At 36.3% G+C, this 23,596-nt stretch overlaps 1 protein-coding gene across 3 annotated transcripts in view; it reads left to right on the top strand.

The window, feature by feature from the left end:
* The window catches only part of CACNA2D1 (calcium voltage-gated channel auxiliary subunit alpha2delta 1), a 352,862-nt gene that overhangs the window by 54,378 nt on the left and 274,888 nt on the right, over nucleotides 1-23,596 (top strand). For all 3 annotated transcript variants that reach the window (XM_062491655.1, XM_062491654.1, XM_062491656.1), the window contains exon 3: nucleotides 12,074-12,190. In XM_062491655.1, coding sequence (XP_062347639.1) covers nucleotides 12,074-12,190 — 117 coding nt within the window. The remainder of the gene's footprint in view (nucleotides 1-12,073; nucleotides 12,191-23,596) is intronic.

Genomic DNA, 23,596 nt, shown 5'->3' with positions numbered 1-23,596 from the left:
AGTAGAAGAAAAAAGGCCCTGGAGGGGCAGGTAAGAGCTGTTTATTGTGATGGCCAAAGGAAACACGGAGGGATTGGGGTGTCCTGCACAGGTCCAGGAGTTGGACTCGATGTTCCTTGTGGGTCCCTTCCAGGTCAGCACATTTTCTATGATACACAGTTCTGTGATACTCTCTGGGAATGGTCTCAAAATAATCTTCCAAAAATAGATTTAAAGCACACATTTAAATCCTGCTTTTTTGGACATTACTATGAGTTTAGGTGAGATCTGGGAGAACTCCAACTTGGATGTAATACCAATGTAATATCCCCATTACAGTAATGCAGTGATTGCTTCAACACGGCAGGAAGTTGGTATTCAAGATGCCAAAATATTCAGCTGGTTGAAAACTGGCAGAGCTCCACTGACTGCAGTGGATTACACTAATTTACATTTGTTAAGACATTTAATTTACATGCCAAGCAGGTAAAAAGTATGAAAAAATCCAAAATATTTTTACCAAAAAAAAGCAGAAGCTGTATCTTAACCTTAATTGTTGCTGTAGTTGCCCAGTTGAAGATGGCATTGTTTAGTCCTTCCTTAGGAATTTTTTACCCTAGAAGAGCAAAGGGAATGATTATAAGTAGGTGTAGTATGTACAGCTTGAGACTTGAAAGCAGGAATACTGGATATGAAGGAAAACCTTGTCAAGTGTGCTTCTTTAACTGTCTCTCAACAAAGCACAACTTGGTATATTCTTTTTAGTTTTATAAGTATTATGTTTTAAAACAAAACAAAATAAAACCCCAAAACAACAGCAGTAAATAGTCATGTAATTGTCATTTCAACTTAAGAAGGTTCATGTAACTTTGTTTTACCTGTGAACTCTCTGTGCTTTCAGGCATTATGAAGCTGCTCTGATGTGAATGATATGTTTTCTACAGAGCAAACAGACTATTAGAAAAAAAAAATAAAATGAATATGCAGCAGCTTAATAGAATTTTAAAATCCATGTAGCAAAATAAATATTGAGGTTAATCTCACTAGCTGCATTTCTCAGTAGGCATTTTGTCTTTGAAAAGACAAAAATATGTACAAAGTTCAAAGTCACATTCTGATCTAAAACTAGATACCTCAGCATACAGGAGAAAAAGGCAAAGAGCCTACTGAAGTACAGAATTTAGTAAGTACATAGTTCCATTTTCACGGGAGTACGCACAACTTCCATTTTTACATAGACTGTTCACAGCAAAGACTCATGACTAAGCTAATTGACAGTTCATTTAATCTAATAAACTACTGCAAGTGTGCTTCTGGACTCCAGTTCCTAAAAGACCTCTAGGGACAGGAGAGAGAGGAGGGGAACCCTGCAGTACCCAGAAAGGAAGGCCTAGGATTAGAGAATATGCCTTATTGCAACACATGAGCTTGTCTGTTCCAAACTGATTGAAGAGAATCCTCTTTTAGAGAAACACTGAATTTAAAAATGTGGATCAGTGTAAAGAGCTTTGATGTGACAAACACACTGGAGCTTCACTATGGCTGTTACAGCAGAAGAATGCCATCTTGTGCAGTGTAACCTTTTCAGGCAACACCATAACTGAACGAAGCAGCAGATAGAGAGGCAGTTCCAAGGAACTCTACTCCCGGAATCTGTTTCCTTTTGGATACATCTCTGCAAAAACAATCCATGCATGATGTTCATAAGGCATGCTGTTATTACAGTTCCAGAAGCTGTAGAGTGAATCCATATAGGCTGACTTGGCCTTTAAATGATATTCCTACTGAGATAAAAATTCTGTTTCTTCCTACAGAATAAAAAGAGAGCCAGCTAAGTATGGATATATGATATGTGGTGGTGCATTTCATTCACAAAATGAATCCACCAACAATTGTTATAAGACTTTTATTTATTTTGTCTTTTGAATGCTGTTTTATAATAATTAGTCCTTCCTTAGTGAAGAGCCCAGCCGAGATTGTGCAGGAGCACATTTCATCCCTTGCTCAGTGTGAGGTCTGTGTGCCTAATGCACAGATGGTGCCAGTCTGCTCCAGCACTCACATTGGCAGCAGCTTCCCAGGCCGCACTTTCAGCTTTCCAGGTCTTGGATCAGTCTCTAGAGTTTAACTGAGATGAGTGACTTGTAAGAGAGAGGCTGGTCTCTGATTTGAACTGCCCTGGAGCAGGGATGTTCAGGAAAGCTTCCTTCTGCCAGTCGCAATTATAACCCAGAGTTATGTTGGTTTCTACAGATTTTAGCTAAATTAGTCTTAGAAACCCTGTTCTAGAAGCCCTACAGACACTCCACTGACTTAGAGGCTGTCATATAGTGCTTGCCTTGCTCATTCCTCATTTATGTAGAGGTCTGTGCAAGGGGAGACTTTAAAAGCTTACTTAAAATTCATGTAAGACTTGTATTTGGATGATCTTCTCTATTGCCACAGGAGCCTGCAATTCCTGCTTAAGAAGGTGATTTGGCAGGTAACTTAGCAGTAAACAATTTCATTCTTGCTATTTTTCTCAATGATTGGCATGATATTTATGTGGTACTTTCTTTACTGTCATAAAGAAAATTGAATGAATTAGCAAAGGCTTCATAGAAATTTGAAAGTATTTTTTGAAAACATTAAACAGATACATGGAGTTGAAATTTCTATTTATTTTTACCAGCTCTATTATTTTATTAATATTTATTTATTTATTTATTTATTTTTTTTAACTACTATATGTCTCAAGTTGGATTCAATTTGTATATGCTTTAGCCAAAGGCAAAGAATTTTGTACCACATGCTACTCTCTGATGAGCTAGCAGATGGACCTAGGCAATTTATGGACACCTTCCAAAATATCCTACATTCACCCTTGTTAAGGTTGAAGTAATGAAGAGTTTTATGATTAACAAAAGTATAAAGAAGAAATGAAACAACTGGATTTTTTTTAAAGATAGTTGATTTTAAGAATAGCAAACTAAATATATATATTTGGTGGATATTTCTCTGGAGCTCCTGGCTGTGGACTTTTTAAGTAAAGTTTGAATTTTATTGGAAAATTACAGTTTTGATTAAAATGTTGTGATTGCCATAGGTTCTTGAGGAGTTTGTCAGTATTTTGACCCTGAATTTCAAGATACTTCTGATACATAAAATAATAATAATAATACATTGTGCAGTCCATCCTTTTTAAACCTCTGAAATTGGAAAATGTAACTGATACCACAACACTTATGGACACAACTGGTGTAATTATGAAGCTCTTTCCTGAATGTCCTGGGTGTACTATCCCGTGCTCTAAGAAAGGAATGCAAGTGTTTAAATGAGTTTATTTTGGGAATTAAAGAAAATTTTATATTCATTCAAATTGTACCACTAAGTGAGGTTCTCTATGATTGATCTCAAAAATCAGGAACGTGTTATATTCTTTCTTTTCTCCTTTTGTCTCTTTTTATTGTCCTCAGTGAAGCAAAATACCAAGCAACTTTTTTTTTTTTTAAGCATAAGGTAGAGAAGACTTTTTACCCATATAAAAATCCCCTACAATTTTTATATAATCGCGAAATGAAATGAAATTTTAAACAAGTCAACTATTTTGAAGTTGTTGAAGCACTTTTATCCTCGTTGGGTCATCAGTTTTATATCTGATGAAACTTCCTTGAGTTCAGGCCATATTTATGGGTGTTCTGGTCATCTACAACTGAAGTTTTTCAGTAAAGTGCAATTTTGTTATACTGTTTTTGTAAGGAAAAGAAGGGGCGAAAAGGAAAAAGGAAGAAACTCTAATTTTTAAATTACATTCATAATGTGTCATAAAGTAGATATCAGCAAGTTTGGCTGAGTGAGAGTACATGAAGCCAGCCTCTGAAACACTTGCATTCTTTCTAAGCATAAATTGGCTATTGCACACTGTTCACACTTGTCTTTCCCCTCATTCCTAAGGTGAGGACACCAGTCTGCTGTCTCTCAGAGGGGTGTGGTGAAGGGAAGGGAGGTCAGGATTATTTTTAGAATGGAATTATGAAGGAGTTAGTACTCTGAAACATGGTCATTTCAGATATTTATTGAGTAGTAGGAGTCCATTTACCAGAATTATAAGAATGTATGAGATGGGTTAGCCTGGTTAGGGACTCCCAAAGTTATTAAAAATTTTTTTTTTTTGCAATGTGTGTCCCGAAGTATAGCACTGTCACTGCTATGTTCTGTGTGCAACCAAATACCAAAGCTGCAGGCATTAAAAGTAGAATTCTCCAAACTAAATTCTATTGAGTTTACACATTGCTGACCAATGTCAAGATGTCAGGAAAACGAAATCACTTTAAAATGCCAGCTGGGAAATATGAATACATATCTGCAAGTTTTCTTTGTAATCCAAATGAAAATTAAGAGATTGTCAAAACAGAGGGAGCCTCTTTTACTATTTGCAGATGCACTCTCTCTCTACTCCCTTAGCAATAAACTGACATTTTGAAGTGTTCCTTCTTCCAGCAAACAAAAGCATCTGTAAGTCACTAAGAATAGGTGGCTGCATTAACAAAGCTTACTCAAGCTCAGGGGAAGAGATGGCCTAATATTACCATAGCTTTAATTACTGTTTGATGATCTGGATAATCTTTGATCAAAGCACTGTTCTTGATTAATTTATAATGTTCTGTTGGCTTTAACAATAATAAATTCTGTCCTAATGGTACTTGTATTCAGATGTTTTTATAGAAGTGGAGAATAAAATTTAATTTTTTTCTTACAAAAAAAAAAAAATCACACACTAAACTCAACAAAACCCCAAACATTAGACCTAATAATTTTCCAAGTCTTGTGGTTAGTAAAATGCCAAAAAAACCCATTCAAGTTCCCTGATATTTAAAATTACTTTTGGGGAGAGTCAGTAGATGGTAAATTGCGTTAAGAACAGCTAAGGCAAGCCAAAAATTCCTATGAATAAGTGAGTTTGAGAAATTAAAAAAGTGCCCATCTCCAAATATACCAGAATAAATATGAAGCCTTTTCTTCCTATTGTTCTTCTCTTACAAGAAAAGTACAAGTACATTTGTATTCATGAACTGGGATTTTTGAGTTCGTACTCAATCTCAGGTAAAAGCCTGAGTTAAAACTGCTATGAAAACAATAAAATATATAATCTTGTTATTTAATACTGTATTTGTATCACTAGGAAGCAAAACTGAATACCTTGGAACACATTTTTCTTAACAAAGGGGGATCTAAAATCTGCTTTTCATGTTTGTGTAGTAGCAAAGTACAATGCTGAACTTCTGCTTTACCAAGGTTTAAATACAAAGTGGCAATTACAGAAATTGCTTCTTAATTTGAAAGTCCTCTGGTCTACTCTGTTAATTATCAACAGTCAAAAGGAGCTGATGATTCCTACACAGTGTGCCTGATTATATGCTTCCCTTTGAGTAGGCACCTGAGTGAGCCCATTGACTCTGGCACTGCTTATTCTCTCTGTGATGTTAACTGAGGCATAAGTGTTCCCAGCATCCTGCAGAATTGTCTGAGTGTTTTACTTAAGAATGAACTTGCTCTGATCATTTTTTTTCCCAACATGCACATCACTGCTATGATAAGTCACGTTTTTCAGCACATCAGCTGCCCTGTCACTTGTCATCCCAGACCTTTAGAGCAGTCAGCAATCAGGCAAGTGATTCTGAAAAGCAACAGCTACAGTAAACTATTGGGGTGGTTTCCTCCTTTGTGTTGTTGCCATGAATTTCAGGAATGAGGCATCTGTGAGTTGCTAGGGAGCAGCTGTAATCTTATTTATACACTATATGGAGCAGAGAGTAAGACATATAAAATACTCAGACTGATTTCTTTGAACACACAGAATGCTTCTTAGAAATGAGAATTTTTTCAATGTGTTTCACAATGAATCGCTTCTGATTCAAAGAAAAAAAGTGTATTGTGAGAAAGAAAAATTGTCTGGCATGTATTAGAAATGTAAAGTATTAATATAACTTTGGAAATAAGATACACTAATAAGATAGAATTTTCTTATATTGAGAAGATCATACTGTTTTGACTACTGAAATTTCAGTTAAAGGAGAATATCTACAGTAATAAAAAGTTAACAATAATACTAGAATAGAATAGAATAGAATAGAATAGAATAGAATAGAATGTAAAATTAGAAAGTGGTTATTTCTTTTTTCTGACTTTTTCTGCCCTCAAGATCTCGTCATATGTTTGGATGTCTGTCACATGACCTCTGCTCTTCTCTCAGGAATGAGAAAATGACTTCATGGCATTGGTAAAAACAAAAACTAAAATTACTAAATATATGTGTCTTATTAGATGGTGTTTTGTTAGCTAAACAAAGCTATTAAAACAAGATCTTTGATTCTTTAAAACATTGAAAATTATTAATAAAACAATTATTTATTTATTTAAACATTATCCAATATTTCAGTAAGTAATGAACTTTTTTTTTTCAGCTGAGGACTGAGCTGAAGTGGAACTGATAGCCCAAGGTACAGGCAGAGATTCCTGGTGAGGCAGGTATTGATTACTGAGGCCTGGTTGTGCCACAAAGTGATAGAAAGCAAGAGATTGGAAAGATCGGGGGAAATTGGCAATGGGAGGCCCTTTCCAAGACTGAGGAGTGGGCAGAAAGAGAAGGCTTTAGTCAGCCTTTATTTAAATTTCACTCTGTTCAGAAGGATTTTTAAAAATTATTAAATAGGTTAATTACTTTATTACACAAGCTTGTAAAACCTAGGTCAAGATTTCACAAGAATTCTTAGTAGTTTGGTGTGGTTGCTTTTAGAAAAGATGGAGGAAAACACACCACAGAGTTTGGTTGATTTTACTGCAAGCTCAGCACTGTCTTTGAGTTTTTGCCATCATTTAGTCTCCAGCTGGTCTAGACTGATGATAAAGCATTTGGTGATAAGACATTGATTGTTGACAGAGATGTCTCAGCCTAGCTGAGCCAAGTGGTCTTGAAAGGCGTATTGAAATAATAAAAAGGTCCATAGATTTACTTTGTACAGATAAGTATTATTGGAGTTGTTGAGCTATTTTATTTCTCATTTCTGAATGAAATTTTCTAAAGCTGGAAAAATTACAGTGATTTTGGTTAAATAATTTTTGGTTTGAAATTCTGGGTTTGAACTTCTGAAGAAATTGACTGGTATGATTTATATGTCCGCAGAAGCATTCAGTGATGGAAATGAGTTTGGCTTGTTCGTGTCCTATGTTTGGGCCCTCAGCCAAGTTACCACTGCCTGAAGGAAAGGCTCTGTCTTTTTTTAAATTGGGAGACGGACATGTTCAGAGCAAGCAAACAAACAAAGAGGCAAAGGAGTTCTACTGCAGTTGAAAATATTTCTTTTTCTGAGTGTGATACAGCATGAGGGCCATTTAAATAAATTTTCAATGCTAGGGCCAGCCCCAATGCCTGCCACAATATAGCAAGAGCTGTGTAATAACGTCTTTCATTCTCTCTCAATTTGTGCAGAAGTGTTTGACTTGCCCTGGCAAGCTTTATAGGAAGCAAGGAGAATGTCTCTTTGTGATAGATTTATAAACATGTCCTTGAAGACTGAACAAAGAGGGGCACTTTCTGCTGAGGAGCTGGCAGTTTTTCTAATCTTTGTCACATTCAACTATTGTTGTGTTGTTTCACCTTAATGTCACTGTCTTCATCATGTTCTCTCCCTTAAAACCTTGCAGTTCATTATGTGCAATTTTAATACAGTCTTTCCTGAATAAACAAGCGCATGACTATTGACTTCAGAAAAAAAGTATTTTTGTGCTATGACCTTACAGGTTTTGCTTAGTCAGGCAATGAGGCTTTATTCTGTGAGAAGTGACAGGGTTTTACTGGCAATTTGGAGATCTTTTAGCAATATATTAGTGATTAAAGTACTAAAAAGTATTTTAGACGTAAGAACCAATCAAAACTTGCATTCATTTACTTAAAGCAATTTAACAATTTATATTCCAATTAGCTCCTTTCAACGAACTTTGGAGCCTGCCAAATTGTATTTTGCAAGTCAAATGAGCACACCTTTGCCAATAACACCCTTTATGGCTATTTGAGATGAACATTCACTAATTTTGTTAGACTTCTAGGTGGGAGGCTTTGAGAAGGAAAAGGTTGTCTCAGGGTGCCAAAAACTGAAGTGTGTATCATTTCCCTGTGTAGTGTTGTGCTGAACTGCTGCAGTGCTATGGTGAATTAAAGAAAAGGGTAGTAGGCAACAAATAAATTATGTACACAACTCCTAAATAATTAATGAATATTAGACTGTTCCTTGGTATTTGAGACAGGTCTCACACTTCAGAAAAAAAAAAAAGGAAGTGTATGAAGTTCCAAGTAATGTCCAATGCTGTTTGTTTAGGAGCTTGCAGGATAAATCTTTCACTGGCAGTAGAAGCAGGGTAGATCAGTGCTGTGAGCCCTGCCTTGGGGTGAAACAAAGAATGGGAGAAGGAAAGTCACTGACTCAGATCTGTGTGGAATCTTGTGCAAATCTCAAATGGGTTTTATTTTGGGTGGGAGTTGTTCTGTTTTTTTTTTTTTTTTTTTTTAATCACTGGCAAATACAAGTTGTGAGGCCATCCTCCAAGTCAGGTGTTCTTGGTGGCAGGACCCACAATGCCTGTTATAAAGGTTTAATGATGCCCCTGTCTCCTGTGGTGATGATCTCCTTGTTATGTGATTCGGGCCTTTGAATTTTTCTGATGGCTGGTGCTGGAGAAGAAAGATGAAAATGTTTATTTTTTTCCCACTGTCCAACACTTTGATAATCTGCAGCTTTCAAGCCATTCAAGATTGGGGATATGGGAATAATTTCCCCATAGGAATTTAGTATGTGGAAAATGTGAGTGATTTCAAGTTGGGGTTTATAGGATCAAACATTTGCTGGAAGAACAAATGAGATACAGGGATAAAAGTGCAAATTTTCCATACAGATTCTCAATGGATTACCATTATGGCTTACTGTAACTTTCCTCTACATTGAACACAGCACAAGAAGGACACAGACCTGTCGGAGAGAGTCCAGCAGGACACAAAGATGATTAGAGGGATGGAACGTCTCTCCTATGAGGAAAGACTGAGACAGTTAAGATTGTTCATCCTGGAAGTCTCTGGGGAGATGTTATGGTGGCCTTCCAGTATCAAAAAAAGGCTAGAAGAGAGTTGGAAAGAGACTTTTTACAAGGGCACGTACTGACAGGATGAAGGGGAATGGCTTTAAACTGAAAGTCAGTAGGTTTAGATTGGGTGGTAAGAAGAAATTTACTGTGAATGTGGTGAGACACTTGCAAATGTTACTCAGGGAAATTTTGGACACTTCATTCCTGAAAGTGTTCAAGAAAAGCTTGGCTGGGGCTGTGAACAGTCAGGTCTAGTGAAAGGTGCCCATGGCTGTGAGGGTGGTACCAGATGATCATTATGGTCCCTTCCAGCACAGGTCATTCTGTGATTAAGTCAAATAAGATATTGTCTTTCTGGTTGGTGGTTGTGGGAATGCAGTATTGCATCCCTTAACTTCTACTGAGGCTGTTTGATGACAGCCTGTTAGAAACCAAATTTCACGAAGTGCTTAAAATTATTATGGAATCAGCACTACAGCCCTTGTCCTTATATATATCTGGTCAGTGCAGACTCCAAGTCATCCCTGTCATCCATCTGCTTCAAATCTGTGTTAACTGAGCACATATTTCACTCTGCCTCTGTCAATTTTCTTTTCTTGTGTCTCTCTTAGTGTTTGTTTATCATGTTGAGTGAAAAGATTAATTGGCATTTTTAGCATGAACTGTCACAAAATGGCATTTTTGCAATGAACTACTTTCTCCAAATATTAGATTTTTTTTCTTAATTGAAACTCCAAATGAAAAGAGTTTGTACTAATTTTTTGTTATTCACCACTGAGTAGGAAATGAAGAGCAATTGTGTAAAATATCTGGAAAAAAAGAGACTAGAAATAATTGAAGAAAGGAAACCATACATTCAAACATTTTGAGAAGTGAAATGTGTGAATGTTTTTAAATGATTTTAAAAATATTATTTTAAAACTTATGTGGAAGTTTTTTTACATTTGTTAGCCCATTTGCAGAATCTTGTTTCCATTCTTCTGTAAGTCTAATAACTTTTGATTACGATGTACTTCATGCAGTCGCAAATGAAGTTTAAAGAATTTGCCATTACATTTCTCTTCAAAGAACCAGGACACCTCATATATTGCAGTGTCTTTTTCCTGTGTGACCAGGATGAATATTTGGTGACAATGTGAAAACCTGAAAGTTTTACAAGATTTGGTGGTCATTGCAATTCTGGATCTATAAAACTGATTTTTACTCTTGCCTTATCTGTAGGACTGGTCACGAGAGTCAAATTGAACTCCAAAATAGTTTATTGACAGGAAATTTAATGTGTTTCAGAGAAAAATAAATGAAATTCTAAAGTGATCTATTGTAGAATAAAATGTCTTTATTTCCATTTTTTTTTTATTAATACTTGGTTTATAGGCCATTTCTACTATTCAGATATATTCTAAACACCCCCCTCCAAAACACCACCCCAAAAGAAAATAAATTTAAAAAAAAACAAACAAAAAAACCCGAAATCCCTCAAAAAAAGATTTTTGGGTTTAACCAGTGATAATTTTTTTCAGTGGTTATTTTGAAAATCAAGTGCCTCAAAAGTACCCAGACTACAATCTGTGTTGATTAGGATTTGTCATCTGTTGTAGTTTTGTGCTCATAGTACACTGATTTTTTAAAATAATCATTACTATATTAAGAGTAAATCTTATTCCAATTGCTCAGTTACTGGTGGAAAGGAATGACTGTACTTCTGAAGGAAAATAAACAACAAACATAACAAGACCCAACATAAGTTTTGTAAAATTCATAAGTGATGAAAAGCTGCGGCAATTTACGGGACACGCCTGATAAAAATTTGCATCTATAACCATAGATGTCAGAAAAGTTTTTGTGTTTCTTGTGAACTCGAAGCACCAGAGAGATGCTGTGGTGAGTTTCCTTAGGGTCTCCGTAGCCTTCTCCCGAGGAGGCTGGCGGGGCTGCCGGGCTCAGTGTGCTCAGCGGTCAGCTCGGCAGCTTTCAGCTCTCCTGCTGGATGGCAGCCAGTGCATTAGTGCTGCTGCCTGTGCCTGCAATGACTCCCCAGGAGACAGCACAGCCCCCACCAGGCAGTGCTACAGAGGCAAAGTACTTGAGTAAACTCAAGCCATCTGTTGGCTGCATAAATTAGTTTTCCCCATTTGCCCATCTAGCTATAAGGTATCCAGCTTTTTTTTTTTTCCCTTTTCCCTTTTTCTTTTTTTTTTTCCCCTATATTTCCCCTCCAGATAATGTGTTTTTTCTTTATCCAGTTCTAGTAAGACAGAGATAGGCAAATGCATTTTTTTTTGCATCTTTTTTCTTCCTTCCTTCTTATGGTTACATGCTTTTCACTGTAGTGTCTCTGAATAACAAATCAAATTATCTCCTTCATATACATGTTCTGCTTCGGAAACAATTAATGGCTCCTATATAGAGGAGAAACATTTGTATTTCCCCTTTTTCCCCTCATCTTTTTTTTGCATTTCCCCTTTTGTATTTCTGCTTTTCCCTTTCTTCCTCTTACTTGTTCCCCTTCTCTTTCCTTGTGAATACTAATACTATCATATGAATAAGTAGATGAGGGACTAAACTGATTAAATTAGCATAATTAAATGAATTAATTCAATTGGTATGTTTGTATTTCAGCTTTCAAGGTAGTATTCAATTCAGCAATAACTATTGTATTTGAAATTCAGTCATTTTAAAGAATCTCCATTTTACTGCTTTCTTAGCACTCAGTGGGAATCAGATTCCTTGAGCATTCTGCAGTTGGCTAGTTTATCACTAAAACTGGTCAATTTTGAAGATTTATTAAATGATTTGTAGTGTTAGCTTCTACCTCTTAGACAAGAAGGTGAAGTACCTCTTTCAGAGGACCCATTTGGATTTTCCTAGCAGTAGTCTTTAGGAAGCTCCAATAAGAATAGATGCCTCTTCTCTCAAGTCACTTGGCTTATTTTGAATGTGTGCTGTCATTTTGATTTATTTCCATTTTTTCCTTTTGCAGATTTATTTGAAAAACACAGCATTGTATACTGTAGAAGCAAACAACCCTCGTCAGCTAGTGGAAATTGCAGCCAGAGATATTGAAAAACTTCTAAGTAACAGGTCTAAAGCCTTAGTGGTGAGTAGTAATGGGTTAAATTTTCTATTTAGTATTTTAAAATATTTTTATTTACTATTGAAACATGCTTTCATTGTTATCCTTACTGCCTATACACTTAGAGGCAATGTCACTGTGATATGCATAAGACATGACATGTAGAAAGATGGCTCCTGACTTCATGGTAAAAATGGACTCGTTTGTTGGCATAGGGCAGATGTTTATAATATTGACCGACAGAGGAGCCATGGCCAAGTAAGAAATAAAGTTATAAATAGATTGGAAAATATTCCTCTAGGTGACGCACATGAATGTTTATGGCTTGAAGATCACTGTACTCCATAGTCAGCAATGAGCTTGGGGAATCAAGAAATAAGGCTTCTTTTTTTTTTGATTTGGTAATTTAACCTGTATTTCAATCATATTTTGTGTGAAGGCCATGCTTCAGTGTGGCCTCACAATTTTTTGTGCTTTAAATAAGAAATATCTGGTCCTTTAAAGTGCTTTTGCCAGAAGTCCCTTTCTCTTCTATCCTGTGAGACATCAGACCTGGGTAATTGCTTTGTATGGCTCCTACTCACATCACTCTCACCAGTAAAAGAATCTAAAGGGCTTTTCAGAAGATACTGACCAAACATACATGGAGGGATCTGGATGAATTAGTAAACATACTTCATTCAGAATAGAGCTATTAGAAATAAGTTTAAAGGATGAAAAAACAGACTTTGGAAAAACCCAAAGATTCCTTGGGCAATTACATATCCATATAGGCTTGCACATTAGTTTGGATCTATTATTTAAAGTAAAGAGATGAGAAAGAGGGATTAATTCACCTAACTGTAGGCATCTACTCAGCTGGTCATCCTAAGGTCTTTTTTTTTGTTTGTTTGTTTGGTGGAATAAAAGAAGTCTCAGTCAGGACTGACCTGACATTTTCTGAGTAAGACTTTAAAATGGGATGAACTATAGCTGAGAAGAATGAACTTCTCTCTTTTGCAGCTGGAGAAGCCTCACATCTAAATGTCTGTATTGTAAGTGTGTAAAGTTGGGGAGATAAGTCCCACCCACCGAGTTTTTATCAGTACAGTTTTGTGCAGCTGAAGAATCAGCATGAGTGAAACTGCTGCTGCTGGCCTGAGAGCTCACCTTCTTGTAGACAATAAAATTTTGCACAATCTGTTGCCTGTGCATAAGTACCACAAGAGGTACCCATTGTCCTGCCGTTGGTTCTTAGCAGGAGTTCCTTCTTCCAGTTGACCTTGTTTACCTAATGCACAATGTGCATCACTGTTGTCTGGGCCAAAGCTTCTCTAATTCAAATCAATGGAACAATCATTCAAATCAATGGAAAATAGGTCCAATATTTTTCTTGTTTTCCTGTTTTACCTCCGTGGGCATGTGCTTATGTGGCATTCTGTGGGCTTTGTATTACCATTGCAAAATACTATAAGTCATTTACAGACCTTTGTGAATACACATTTTTTCCCACTGTTTTCCCTTCAACCCATATAAGTTTGATGTTTTTAAGTTATCACAGCAAAAGCTTATATTTTCTCAAGCCTCAAGATTAATGTAAGGTTTTTTTATATATGTCTGTGTTAGTTTGATCTTTAAATTTTAAGAAAATTAAATAAGTATCATGTTTACCCTAAGAAATATTCCAGAACAGCTTTTCTGTGAATGTGGAAGAAAAATGCTACCTCAATTCAGGCAAGCACATGGTCACATTTTGAAAAGGACACTATGATTCAGTTTCCTGAGGTAAAAGAAGACTGAATTAGGAGACGGATGGTCCTTTCATCCAGTAGCTCATAAGAGCTTAAACCGACTTTCCTGTTTGTAATTATCACAGATATATACCAGAACTTTCAATCACTTCCAATTTTAAACCTTCCTGTACATTTTTTTATACACAGGAGACACTCATTGTCTCCTGTACCTGATCTATTGATTTCTACTGAGTGGATTTCTTCACTGTCCATATGTATTTCTCTTTCTGCTTTTTCAAGGACTAACTTTATGCTGTCACTTTATAAACTTTATGTAATGAGGCTGAATTATTTACCTGAAATTTCAATCTTCTTAAGTCTGATGGGTCACATTTTCTCTGAAATCAGGAGTGGACTTGAATGGAACTGCTGCTAATGACTGCATAGAGGGTTTTACCATTGGGGCTAATATGACTCAAAGTGTTAATTAAGATCTGAATCCTGTGATGCCACGAGAAAGGTGCCAGTGAATTACATCAACAGTATTATTGTTCAGAGATGAACAATATTGCTCAGGGGTGCCATGGTTTCGTCTAGGTATGAGACACAAACAACCTTTGGGTAAGGTTGCAATAAACAAATATTAGTGATGACTTTTCTAATAATAGGTTGGCTTCCCTTGAGTCATAAGAGCACCTTTAAATGAGAAATATCTCTTGCACACTTAATTATTCGTGTTTTTATTTAACTGTGGGCTAGGAAAAATCTCTAGCAATGAGACTAAAATTACTAGGTAAATGGGTTTGAATTTTTATGTTTGAGAGAAACTTAAAACTGGTGGTTGTCATAGGTACCTAGCTGAGGAAGAAGAAAGGGGAAAGCCCTGATCTGAATTCACAGGGTTTTCCTAGGTTACTCTTACTAGGAAATGTAGTGTATAGAAGAAAAAGTTAGGATGAAAGGAAAATGGAAAATTTTCTAGCAAAGTGCAGTGGAGAAAGAGAGTAGTATGAGTAATAACGAAGGAGACAGGCAACAGCCTTCTAGTGAAGAATGTCAGACTGTCTTGCAATGGAGCCAGTTGTTGAAATAGTGAACACTTATTTTGCAGCTTACTGCTGTGTACTGTTGTATATTTGTCTGGCCTGACTCTACTGAACTATTTCAGAATACTGGATTTCCATATGCAAATTGTCCTGCAAGGAACAAGGAGCTGGACTCAATGGTTCCTATGGGTCCCTTCAAACTCAAGATGTTCTATAATTCTACAATTTCATGATATCAAGGAGAAGTTAACTTTCTGTCTCAGTGTACCTTACTAAATGGTGGGTACAGATGAGCTGTGCTACATTGCAGCCTGCATCCCTAAGTGCGTGCTGGCAAATGAGTGGAGGTTTCTCTGAAAATGTATCCTGCAATACAATCCTGTTGGCAAAACTCACAAAGCCTTTCCAAGGACACCAAGAGATATTATGCCTAGTCCATTGGGCTGTCTGGTACCCAAATTGTTAATTTTTTGTGGACTTAGCTTCATTTTTAGTATTCCTACCCTATTCATGAGTGCATTAGATTTCTGGAGTTATGTAGATCCTGCTAATAAAGCAGAATCTTTTCATTCAAATGGAAAATTTAGAAGATAGTAATACTTATTTGATGAGTATAATTGGAAATACTAGCATACCTGACATTGTACTATATTTATAAAATATGGTTTGAGGAGTTAGAAATATTTCCTCATTGACTATATACAATTAAACCCTTTTGAAGTTATTAATATACAAGATGGATTAATAATACTTTTTATTGCTTATGTAAAATGCTGTAGTAATCTTAGGATTTGCAAAGATCCTAATTCTTTTTTGTCGTACTATAAAATTAGGAAGGTATATTTTAAATACTTGTGGGGTTTTGTTCTCTGTTTATGTATTGTATCATGATTTAAATTTAAATTTAAACAGCAACTTCACTCCTGTGCAGTACGAATTTGGTAGCTGTGAAGCCCTTGGCCTTCCTCTCCCCATTGCTCAGTACATGTCTGGGGGCATCCCGAATCTTCTACAGCAGGCAAAACTGCAGTTTTACCACTTGTCTTTTTTGCTCAGATATTTGAAGATAGTAAGTCATTTGTACCTTTTAGGTAGAAGAAAATTAAAGAAAGAAAATTAAGAATAACTGATACCAGGTAAAAGCCTTTCAAGCCCAGACTGCAGAAGATTTAGGGAAAAGGATCAAAACATTGTATTTCTTGCTTAGCTAAGATCCCTTTCTGCATTTGGAAATAATTTAATGTTTGACTGTTTGTGTAGTAGTTTGAGATTAATACTAGTTATCCTCCTATCCAAAATTAGAATTTATGCATATTCCCCTAAAAGTCTTTTCCGGAATAAAATACAGGTTTCTGGAAAGCTTCACTGTCTGAATATTATTGTCAACCCTATGTTGTACACTCACAGTGCATTTATTAGTACACTTTTCTTCTATTACTGCCCACACTGTAAGACAACAGCATAATAACCATTACTGTAAAGCAAACACTGAAGCTCCACTAAAATACATTTCACTGGAGAAGGAGAGTCAATCATATTTTCACTGCTGAATTCCTGCCTGTGATGTATTTGTTTTGCTTTGGGGTCATTTGTGTCTGCCTTTAACTAACTCATGTTAAGGTTGCTTAAGGGAAGGCTGCAGTCAGTACCCTTGGCTTCTTGAGCAGTGTGTAGATAAAGATGAATTACATGCACATTTGCACCGTATTGTCTAGATTTCTTCAGACATCTTAACCAGAGGCATAATATCTTCATTCTAGCCTCCTTGCCTTTATTTCTTAAGAAAACTGGGGAAGCTGAGTTTCCATGGAAACTGAGGCACAGACTGTGTGCTAGGAGACAGTTTCCCTCTATGTGCTGTTGGGAAATGTCCAAGGTGCACAACTGTCTCTGAACGAGGAGCTCAGAATGTTTATCTGCTGGTTTAGATGCAATTTCAACACAGCTGTGCAAGTGTGTCCAGATCTTTCAGTATTTCCCTGTCTGCCTGAAATAAGGTTTCAGTGTCTCACAATAAAACTGGGAAGCTTAAAATGTGTTATAACATATTTTGAGGTTCCCAGGCAGAGATCCTGTGCACTTTAAATACGGTTGGGAATTTTTATGTTGCCTGAAAGACTTATAAAAGTAAAATAAATTTTGTAGGTGTGAAACCACTGTTTATTGAAAGGTATCCTCAGTGTAGCCTGAGTTTTGTTTTGGCATCTAAAACAAACCTAACATTCTCAAAACCACCCTGGGACACCTACTTTCTGGTCTGCTAATCTTAAATTGCCTGTAGTAACAGGATAGCTTTCCATTCTTTAAAGTTATTCTATAGATAAATTTGAACTGTCCATTCATTTAACAGAACTTTAAGTGGACATAATCTTTTGCTTTTGGGCTCTATTACAACTCAGTCACATGTCATTGAGCTCCACTAAGAATTCCAAGAGGCCTAAATAGTCACATCTCATAGCTGAGTCCACCATTCCCACACCCTAGTCTAAAGCTTAGATCTGATCACTCTGTGTTGCATTGGGCCAGGTCTCTAAACTGAAAATATCTGTGTGTACTTGTGGACACATATCTGGATAAGAACACACTTTAACAAGTGTGTTGAAATTGCTTCCAAACTATATCCCAGTATCCCTTCAATTCCAAATTTTAAATCCATTTACTTTTGTTCTCAGCCTGTGAGGGCTAAAGTCTCTGCCTGAAAATAAGGTCATTTTCAGTGGTGTAGTTTGGGTTCTCCTAAAGCTGAGGGCAATCTGTGCTTCTGACTTCCCTCATTACTTTGCAATGACACACTAACCACTGTGATTTTGTCATTAGGGGACACTGATGAACTAGGTCTTGAGTTGATGGAGGAATTGGGTGTTTCCTGTTGGTTATTACTCATGTGTGTGATATCCCAGAATGCACAGTTTTACCCTTGAGTTGTGGTCATATCAGAGATTAATCAAGATAAAATGATCATGCATGCATGATGTGTGTTTTTACATGACAAAATGTCTTGGTTCTTTAACTCTTTTCTGTTACATATTTGGTAGAATTTTGCAGTGTTAGGACTCCAGGTGTATTCACATGTTTACTTTTTATATCTCTATCAATTCTCTACATAGTAGCTCACTCTACTAAGTAGCTAATTTAAAAATTTTATTTCTGGATGCTTCTTGTGAATATTTAAAATATACGTTGTCATCTCCTTGTTGCAGCATTATATTTAGATTTCAGTCCACTACCAGAGCTTGTCTAAGTAGCTTCTTCAAATACAGCAGGAACTTTGCAGGTGAGTTTAAGATAATACTTTGCTATTATTGAAACTACCCTCACTGGAAATTTGCACAGTAGCAGAAAAAGTTTTACATGTGCTCTTTTAGACTACTATACTGAATCTATTAACACATATGAACATGGTTTAAATCTCCAGATGTAAATGTAGTGTATTCTGAAAGTCAGCTGTAGCTGCTGAAGCAAATGTGTTTTGGAATGAGAGCTAGTGAGACGAAACACTTGTGAAGTCAAACATTTGTCAACTTGTCCACATGTCAGATGATTGAATTTGTTTTCACTTGTCTTGCCTAGAGTCTTATTTTATTAACCAAAATCCAGGTTGTGTGGATGGAGCATTATGCCTCAGAGGATAGATTCACATAGCTCACATACCTTGCAAGGCATCATAAAATTCCGGAAAAATAAATCCAAAGGCTTGAAGTGAAAATTCTGATGAATATTGCCTGTTTGCTTGCTTTTCTTTTCACAGTTGACTTGATTTTACCTCCTGCAGCTCTTGTAATCTTGTTTACAGATAAAGAGGGGGTCATCCCTCCAACTTCCCATATCCTTATAGATAGCCACAGTCATCATTTTGATTTCTGTGGCCATGAACTCTACATAGTGCTGCAATGGCATCAAGTCTGCAAGCTTAGAGAGACACCTGCTGAATCTCCATCCTGCCAGCACAGTGCATTGCACTTGGAGCTTTAACTCTGGCTGAGACAAAGAAAGCTTAAAAGTGCTTGTGGCAAATAATGTTACTTGATAACCAGCTTCACAATGTGACATTTCTTTCTCCTTACAAAGTAAATTACCACTGTTAGCATAGTTTTGTTGCATTCACATTTCATGTAGATAAAAGTATGCAGCACTGATAGCCATAGCAGCTCTTTCTTATTTGGATCCCTTTATACATTCATTTGCGCAAATTCACTTACTAAGTAAATGACCATGGTTAATTTTGCTGAAGTTTTCTTGCAGAATTTTTTTTTTTTTTTTGTACTCCTGGTGAGAGATTCTTCATGGGTTTCTTACAAGCAGTTTTCTTTGTCTAGGTTTATGGATACTGAAATTTCAATTGAGAATGATGTTCTGCAGGAGCATGGCCTCATTAATGCCAGCATCACCCTAAGCTGGGGGTTTGACTGTGAAGGGTGAAATACTGCTTAAATAAATCTTGGATTCTTTTTGGTTTTAAGGTTTCTTTTTCAGCTTTGGAAGCTCAGTATTGAAAATAAAACAATCCAACCCAAACCTCTGCAGTTCTTTTTCTTGTATTAGTTCCAGTTTTTGTCTCAAGGGCTTTGATAGCCTTCTTACCCTCAGGCAGTGTCTTCTCCTGAAGTTATTTTTGTTTTCCTTGTATGAGCTTCTGCCTGATAGGCAAAGAGAACTATTTTATTCCTTATTTCTTGGTCTGATGACTTCCAGTCAGATCATGCCCAAAACCCACTTTTTGTTTGTTTGTTTTGTTTTGTTTTTTTTAAGACTGATTTTCTCTGTGGCTAGTTGAAAAATTTACAGAAGAGTTATTTCCATGGTGAACCAGGTTTTTCAAATCACAGTATTATATAGAAGTAGTTTAATTTGCAAGTGTTGGCTTCTATACTTGTGTTGTCAAATGAACCCTCTCAAGACTCCTTATTTTTTCTTCAGTTGCTACGTTTACATTTCCAAACACAATAAAATAAAAAATAAATAAAATCAAAATTTAAAAATTTTTAAATCCCCTGTGAAATGAAAATTCCACTTATTTGCTGAAAGCTCTATTAAACATTATGGAGAAGAATGAAGTGCAAGTGTTCTTTTCAGAGATGCAAGCTTGCACACCCACGTACTATACATAAACTCTGGTACAACTGTTGTCTGTTGTACACAATCCCAAGCCTTCATTCTGCCTTTGTGAGGCTTCTTTTCCCCCCAAGACTGGGTTAAATTTGGGACTATTTAACTTCTGTTGTCTTTCAGAATCTTTGCTTTAAGAGCATTGATACCTGACTGTGTTCATGATTCCAATATTTGTCTCAGTGGAATTCTTTGTACTCTTTTCTTGTCTTCTTCCACATTCCCCATATTAAAAGTTCAGATTAGATTGAGTTGTTGTGGCATCACACTGACTCATGCTGAATTGTTCACCCCCTTTGACATTTCCAGGGTACCTGTGTGAGAGTCAGTGTTTTTTAAATATGCTATGAAATCTGTACATTCCTGGGTTAGAGAGTTTTAGTAAGTTGTCAAAACATTTGAATTGTAATTAAGTTCAGTTTTCACTTCAGAGGGCAGAATCAAAGCACAAATGCAAAATTAAAGCTATGTTGTTTAAAATGGAACCCTTCATAATTGTTATGTACATATCATGGTAAAATGCTCAAATGTTTTTTCTCACCTCTTCATGGTCAGATTTTTAGTGAGATTGAGCTGAGTGCAATAATTGGGCAAGACTAAAACTGAATTTAGAAATGCCAGTTCTGACTGATGCAGTATGTAAAAACATCCAACTTCCAACTTCAGTAGGACTCTTGCTGCAATGAAAAAATTGAATTGTATAATGAATATCAGAATCTGTCCTTTGCACAACCAATAGATAAATCCCCACTTTTGGGTTGGTTGGTGGTCATATAATTTAATAATTATGTCATTCAAGAATGAGTAGTTGAATGGTATGTTCTTTCAAACAGGCTTCCTAATTTTTTTTTTCCTGTCTGTAAAGGGTAATGTTTTCTGAGTGTTATGGTACCTATCTACAGCATGGGCATAATGCTTATTATATAGCTGCAGTATCCTTAAATGCACTGTTAGGTGTAGGTTAGGTATGTTCAGTAGTGTAGCACATTTCCTGGAATATTTGACTTTTTCCTCAAGCATTTTGGTAGCACACTTCGTGACAGTATTTCATGAGCTCGGTTAATTGGACCCCTCAGGAAAGAACTCTGGTAAATCTCGGGCTCTTCCAAGTAAGCTTTAAAGGGATCACATCAGCTGTTTCCAATCCTTGGACACAGCTTGCTGCAGAGTTAGTTAGGAAGAAATACTGAACTTCATGAAAGTATGAAGCAGTTTCATGGAGTGTGTTCACCTGGCATCTTTCTTTCATGTTTTTCTTCCTTATAGTTTTAAGGTGTCCACCTGTCACCTTTATCACACCTTTCGGGCTTTGTAGTAAAATTTCCATGTTGAAATTTTCCTTATAAGAGCTACTGTCAGCTTTCTTTGCAACACTGACTTGTGATGTACTTGTTAGTACAAAAGACAAAATTCCACAGGAATCCAGCAAGTTCCTTGTACCAGAAGACTCAGTGGCAAAACTTAGAAAGCAGAATATGCTGAGGGAAAGCATAAACTGTTTTTTGCTATTTTCTCAAAGTCTAACTTTCTGTGATCCAGCTGTGAATTTGCTGATAAACAAATATTCATCTTCAAAAAGCTTTATTAATCAATAGAGTCTGAGGTACTCCATATGTGTTTTATGTTAATCCTTTTGTTGGATTAAAAGATTCCCTTTGATGGCAAAGCTTCAAGAAACAAGCTGATGACACATTTTTTGATGTGCCAATGTGATGAAGATATGGTTTCTTCAAAGTCCAAGGACTACCCAGGAATATTTTTCACCCCGTTTTATGAAGCTGCTTAACAGATATGAATTGCTCTTCAACTAGGTTTCTAAAGGGATCAGATTTATTATATAGCGTGATTTGATTTATGAATTCACATGGAGGTGGAAGGGATCCTTAGTGGACTCTCTACAAATGTGTTCACTTGTCTCTTTCAACAATACAGTGGCATAGGAGACTCTTTGCAGGAGCTCCAAATACTGAGAAGTCTCCCATGTATACTTGATTTTAACACAGCTGACTGTCCTTGTGGAGTCACCTAGGTCCAAAATCCACCTTTGGCATTTGGACATATGAGGAGCGCAGCTGAAGGACAGATATAAATGTGCTAAGCACAAGATGTCTTACACAGATGAAACTGAAATCCTCTGTCTGGAGCATTGCTTTTGGGTCAGTGTTGCAAGATGACTTTAATTTCTTTAGGATCAGAGACTGAAATCAGCTTAGGATTGGTAGATACAGAGATCTTGTGTATGTTTTGTTCTGTTTTATTTTGTTGTTGTTTTGGTCAGAGTTTTTTGGTAGTTTTTCTTTTGTATATATTTGAAAAAGGATTCCATAACTCAAAATCGCTGTCTAAGAAATCAGGGATCTGAGATGAAATTTATCTTCAGTCTAAGAATGCTTGTATTTGTCTCCTAGCTCCAAAAATACTTCTCTGATGGCTTAATTGCAATCTAGATGGAATGAAAATGCCCTGCTTGTTCTTGGTTATTCCTCCATCATACCAGTGCTGGTCCAGTGTGAGGAAAGGAAGATTCACAGAACCAGGAGGCAGGGTAGGCTTGGATCTTAGTTTTTACAGCGCTCAGTTATGAGATTAAAATATTTTCCCACTGGTCTTGTTCAAACATCATCACCATGTTCTTTATACTGCAAGAGGCTTCAGAGAAGTGTGGCGGTGGGTGAGGAGGTGTGTGAGGCAAAGCACCTCTGTGTTAGGCACTGCAGATGGGTGTTTGGGGCGTAAGCAACTGCTCTTGCACTTCTGCTAATGCCCAAAAGTTAGGCATGCAATTAACTGGTTTTGGGTTTTTTTTCTGTTTGTTTTTTTTGTCTACCTCGTTTCTTCTTAGTCTTTATTTACAAAATTCTGCTAATATTTTGCAAATGCAAAATCAGTCAGTTTCTTATTTGAAGTTGATTGACAGGATCACCATCAGTAGAAAGTGTAGAGTACTAGTTCTCAAGGGGGTGGGGGAATGAATCCCCAAGTATGTTTTAAAGGTTTGCATTAGATTGTGACTGTCAAAGAAATTCACTTTTATTTAATATTAATTTTTAATGGTTTAAAAATCAATATTGATTTGGAACTAGTCTCACATCACAAACAGAAGTAATTTAGAAGCCACTGCAGTTAGGTGATTACAGAATATTAAAAAAAAATGTGCGGTGATATGTTGTTTAGCTATGAGAAAATACAAATTTTGTAATTTTGTTTAATAGTTCTTTTATGGTCTGTGTCTTGCATAAAAAGCAGTTTGAATTTCTAGTGGGTTTTTGGTGTTTTTGTTGGTTTGTTTGCTTCTTTTTCTTTTTCTTTTTCTTTTTCTTTTTCTTTTTCTTTTTCTTTTTCTTTGTCTTTGTCTTTTTTCTTTTTCTTTTTCCTTTTTCTTTTTCTTTTCTTGCTGGAGGTAATTTCATTCCGTATAACTTGAAAGAAATACATTGTCTGAGGTTTTATCACCTTGCTTGTGTTTAGTTAACATTGACATCATTAACCTATTTCAAGCCTGCCTTTCTTAACAAGAGAAGTTCTGCCAGTCTTTAGGTTCAGTATACCCTGAGACAAATGCTGCT

The sequence above is a fragment of the Cinclus cinclus genome, chromosome 4 (assembly GCF_963662255.1).
Source record: "Cinclus cinclus chromosome 4, bCinCin1.1, whole genome shotgun sequence".
NCBI lineage: Eukaryota > Metazoa > Chordata > Aves > Passeriformes > Cinclidae > Cinclus > Cinclus cinclus.
The sequence above is the reverse complement of the archived record's forward strand: the minus strand, read 5'-3'. Positions and strand labels throughout refer to the sequence as shown.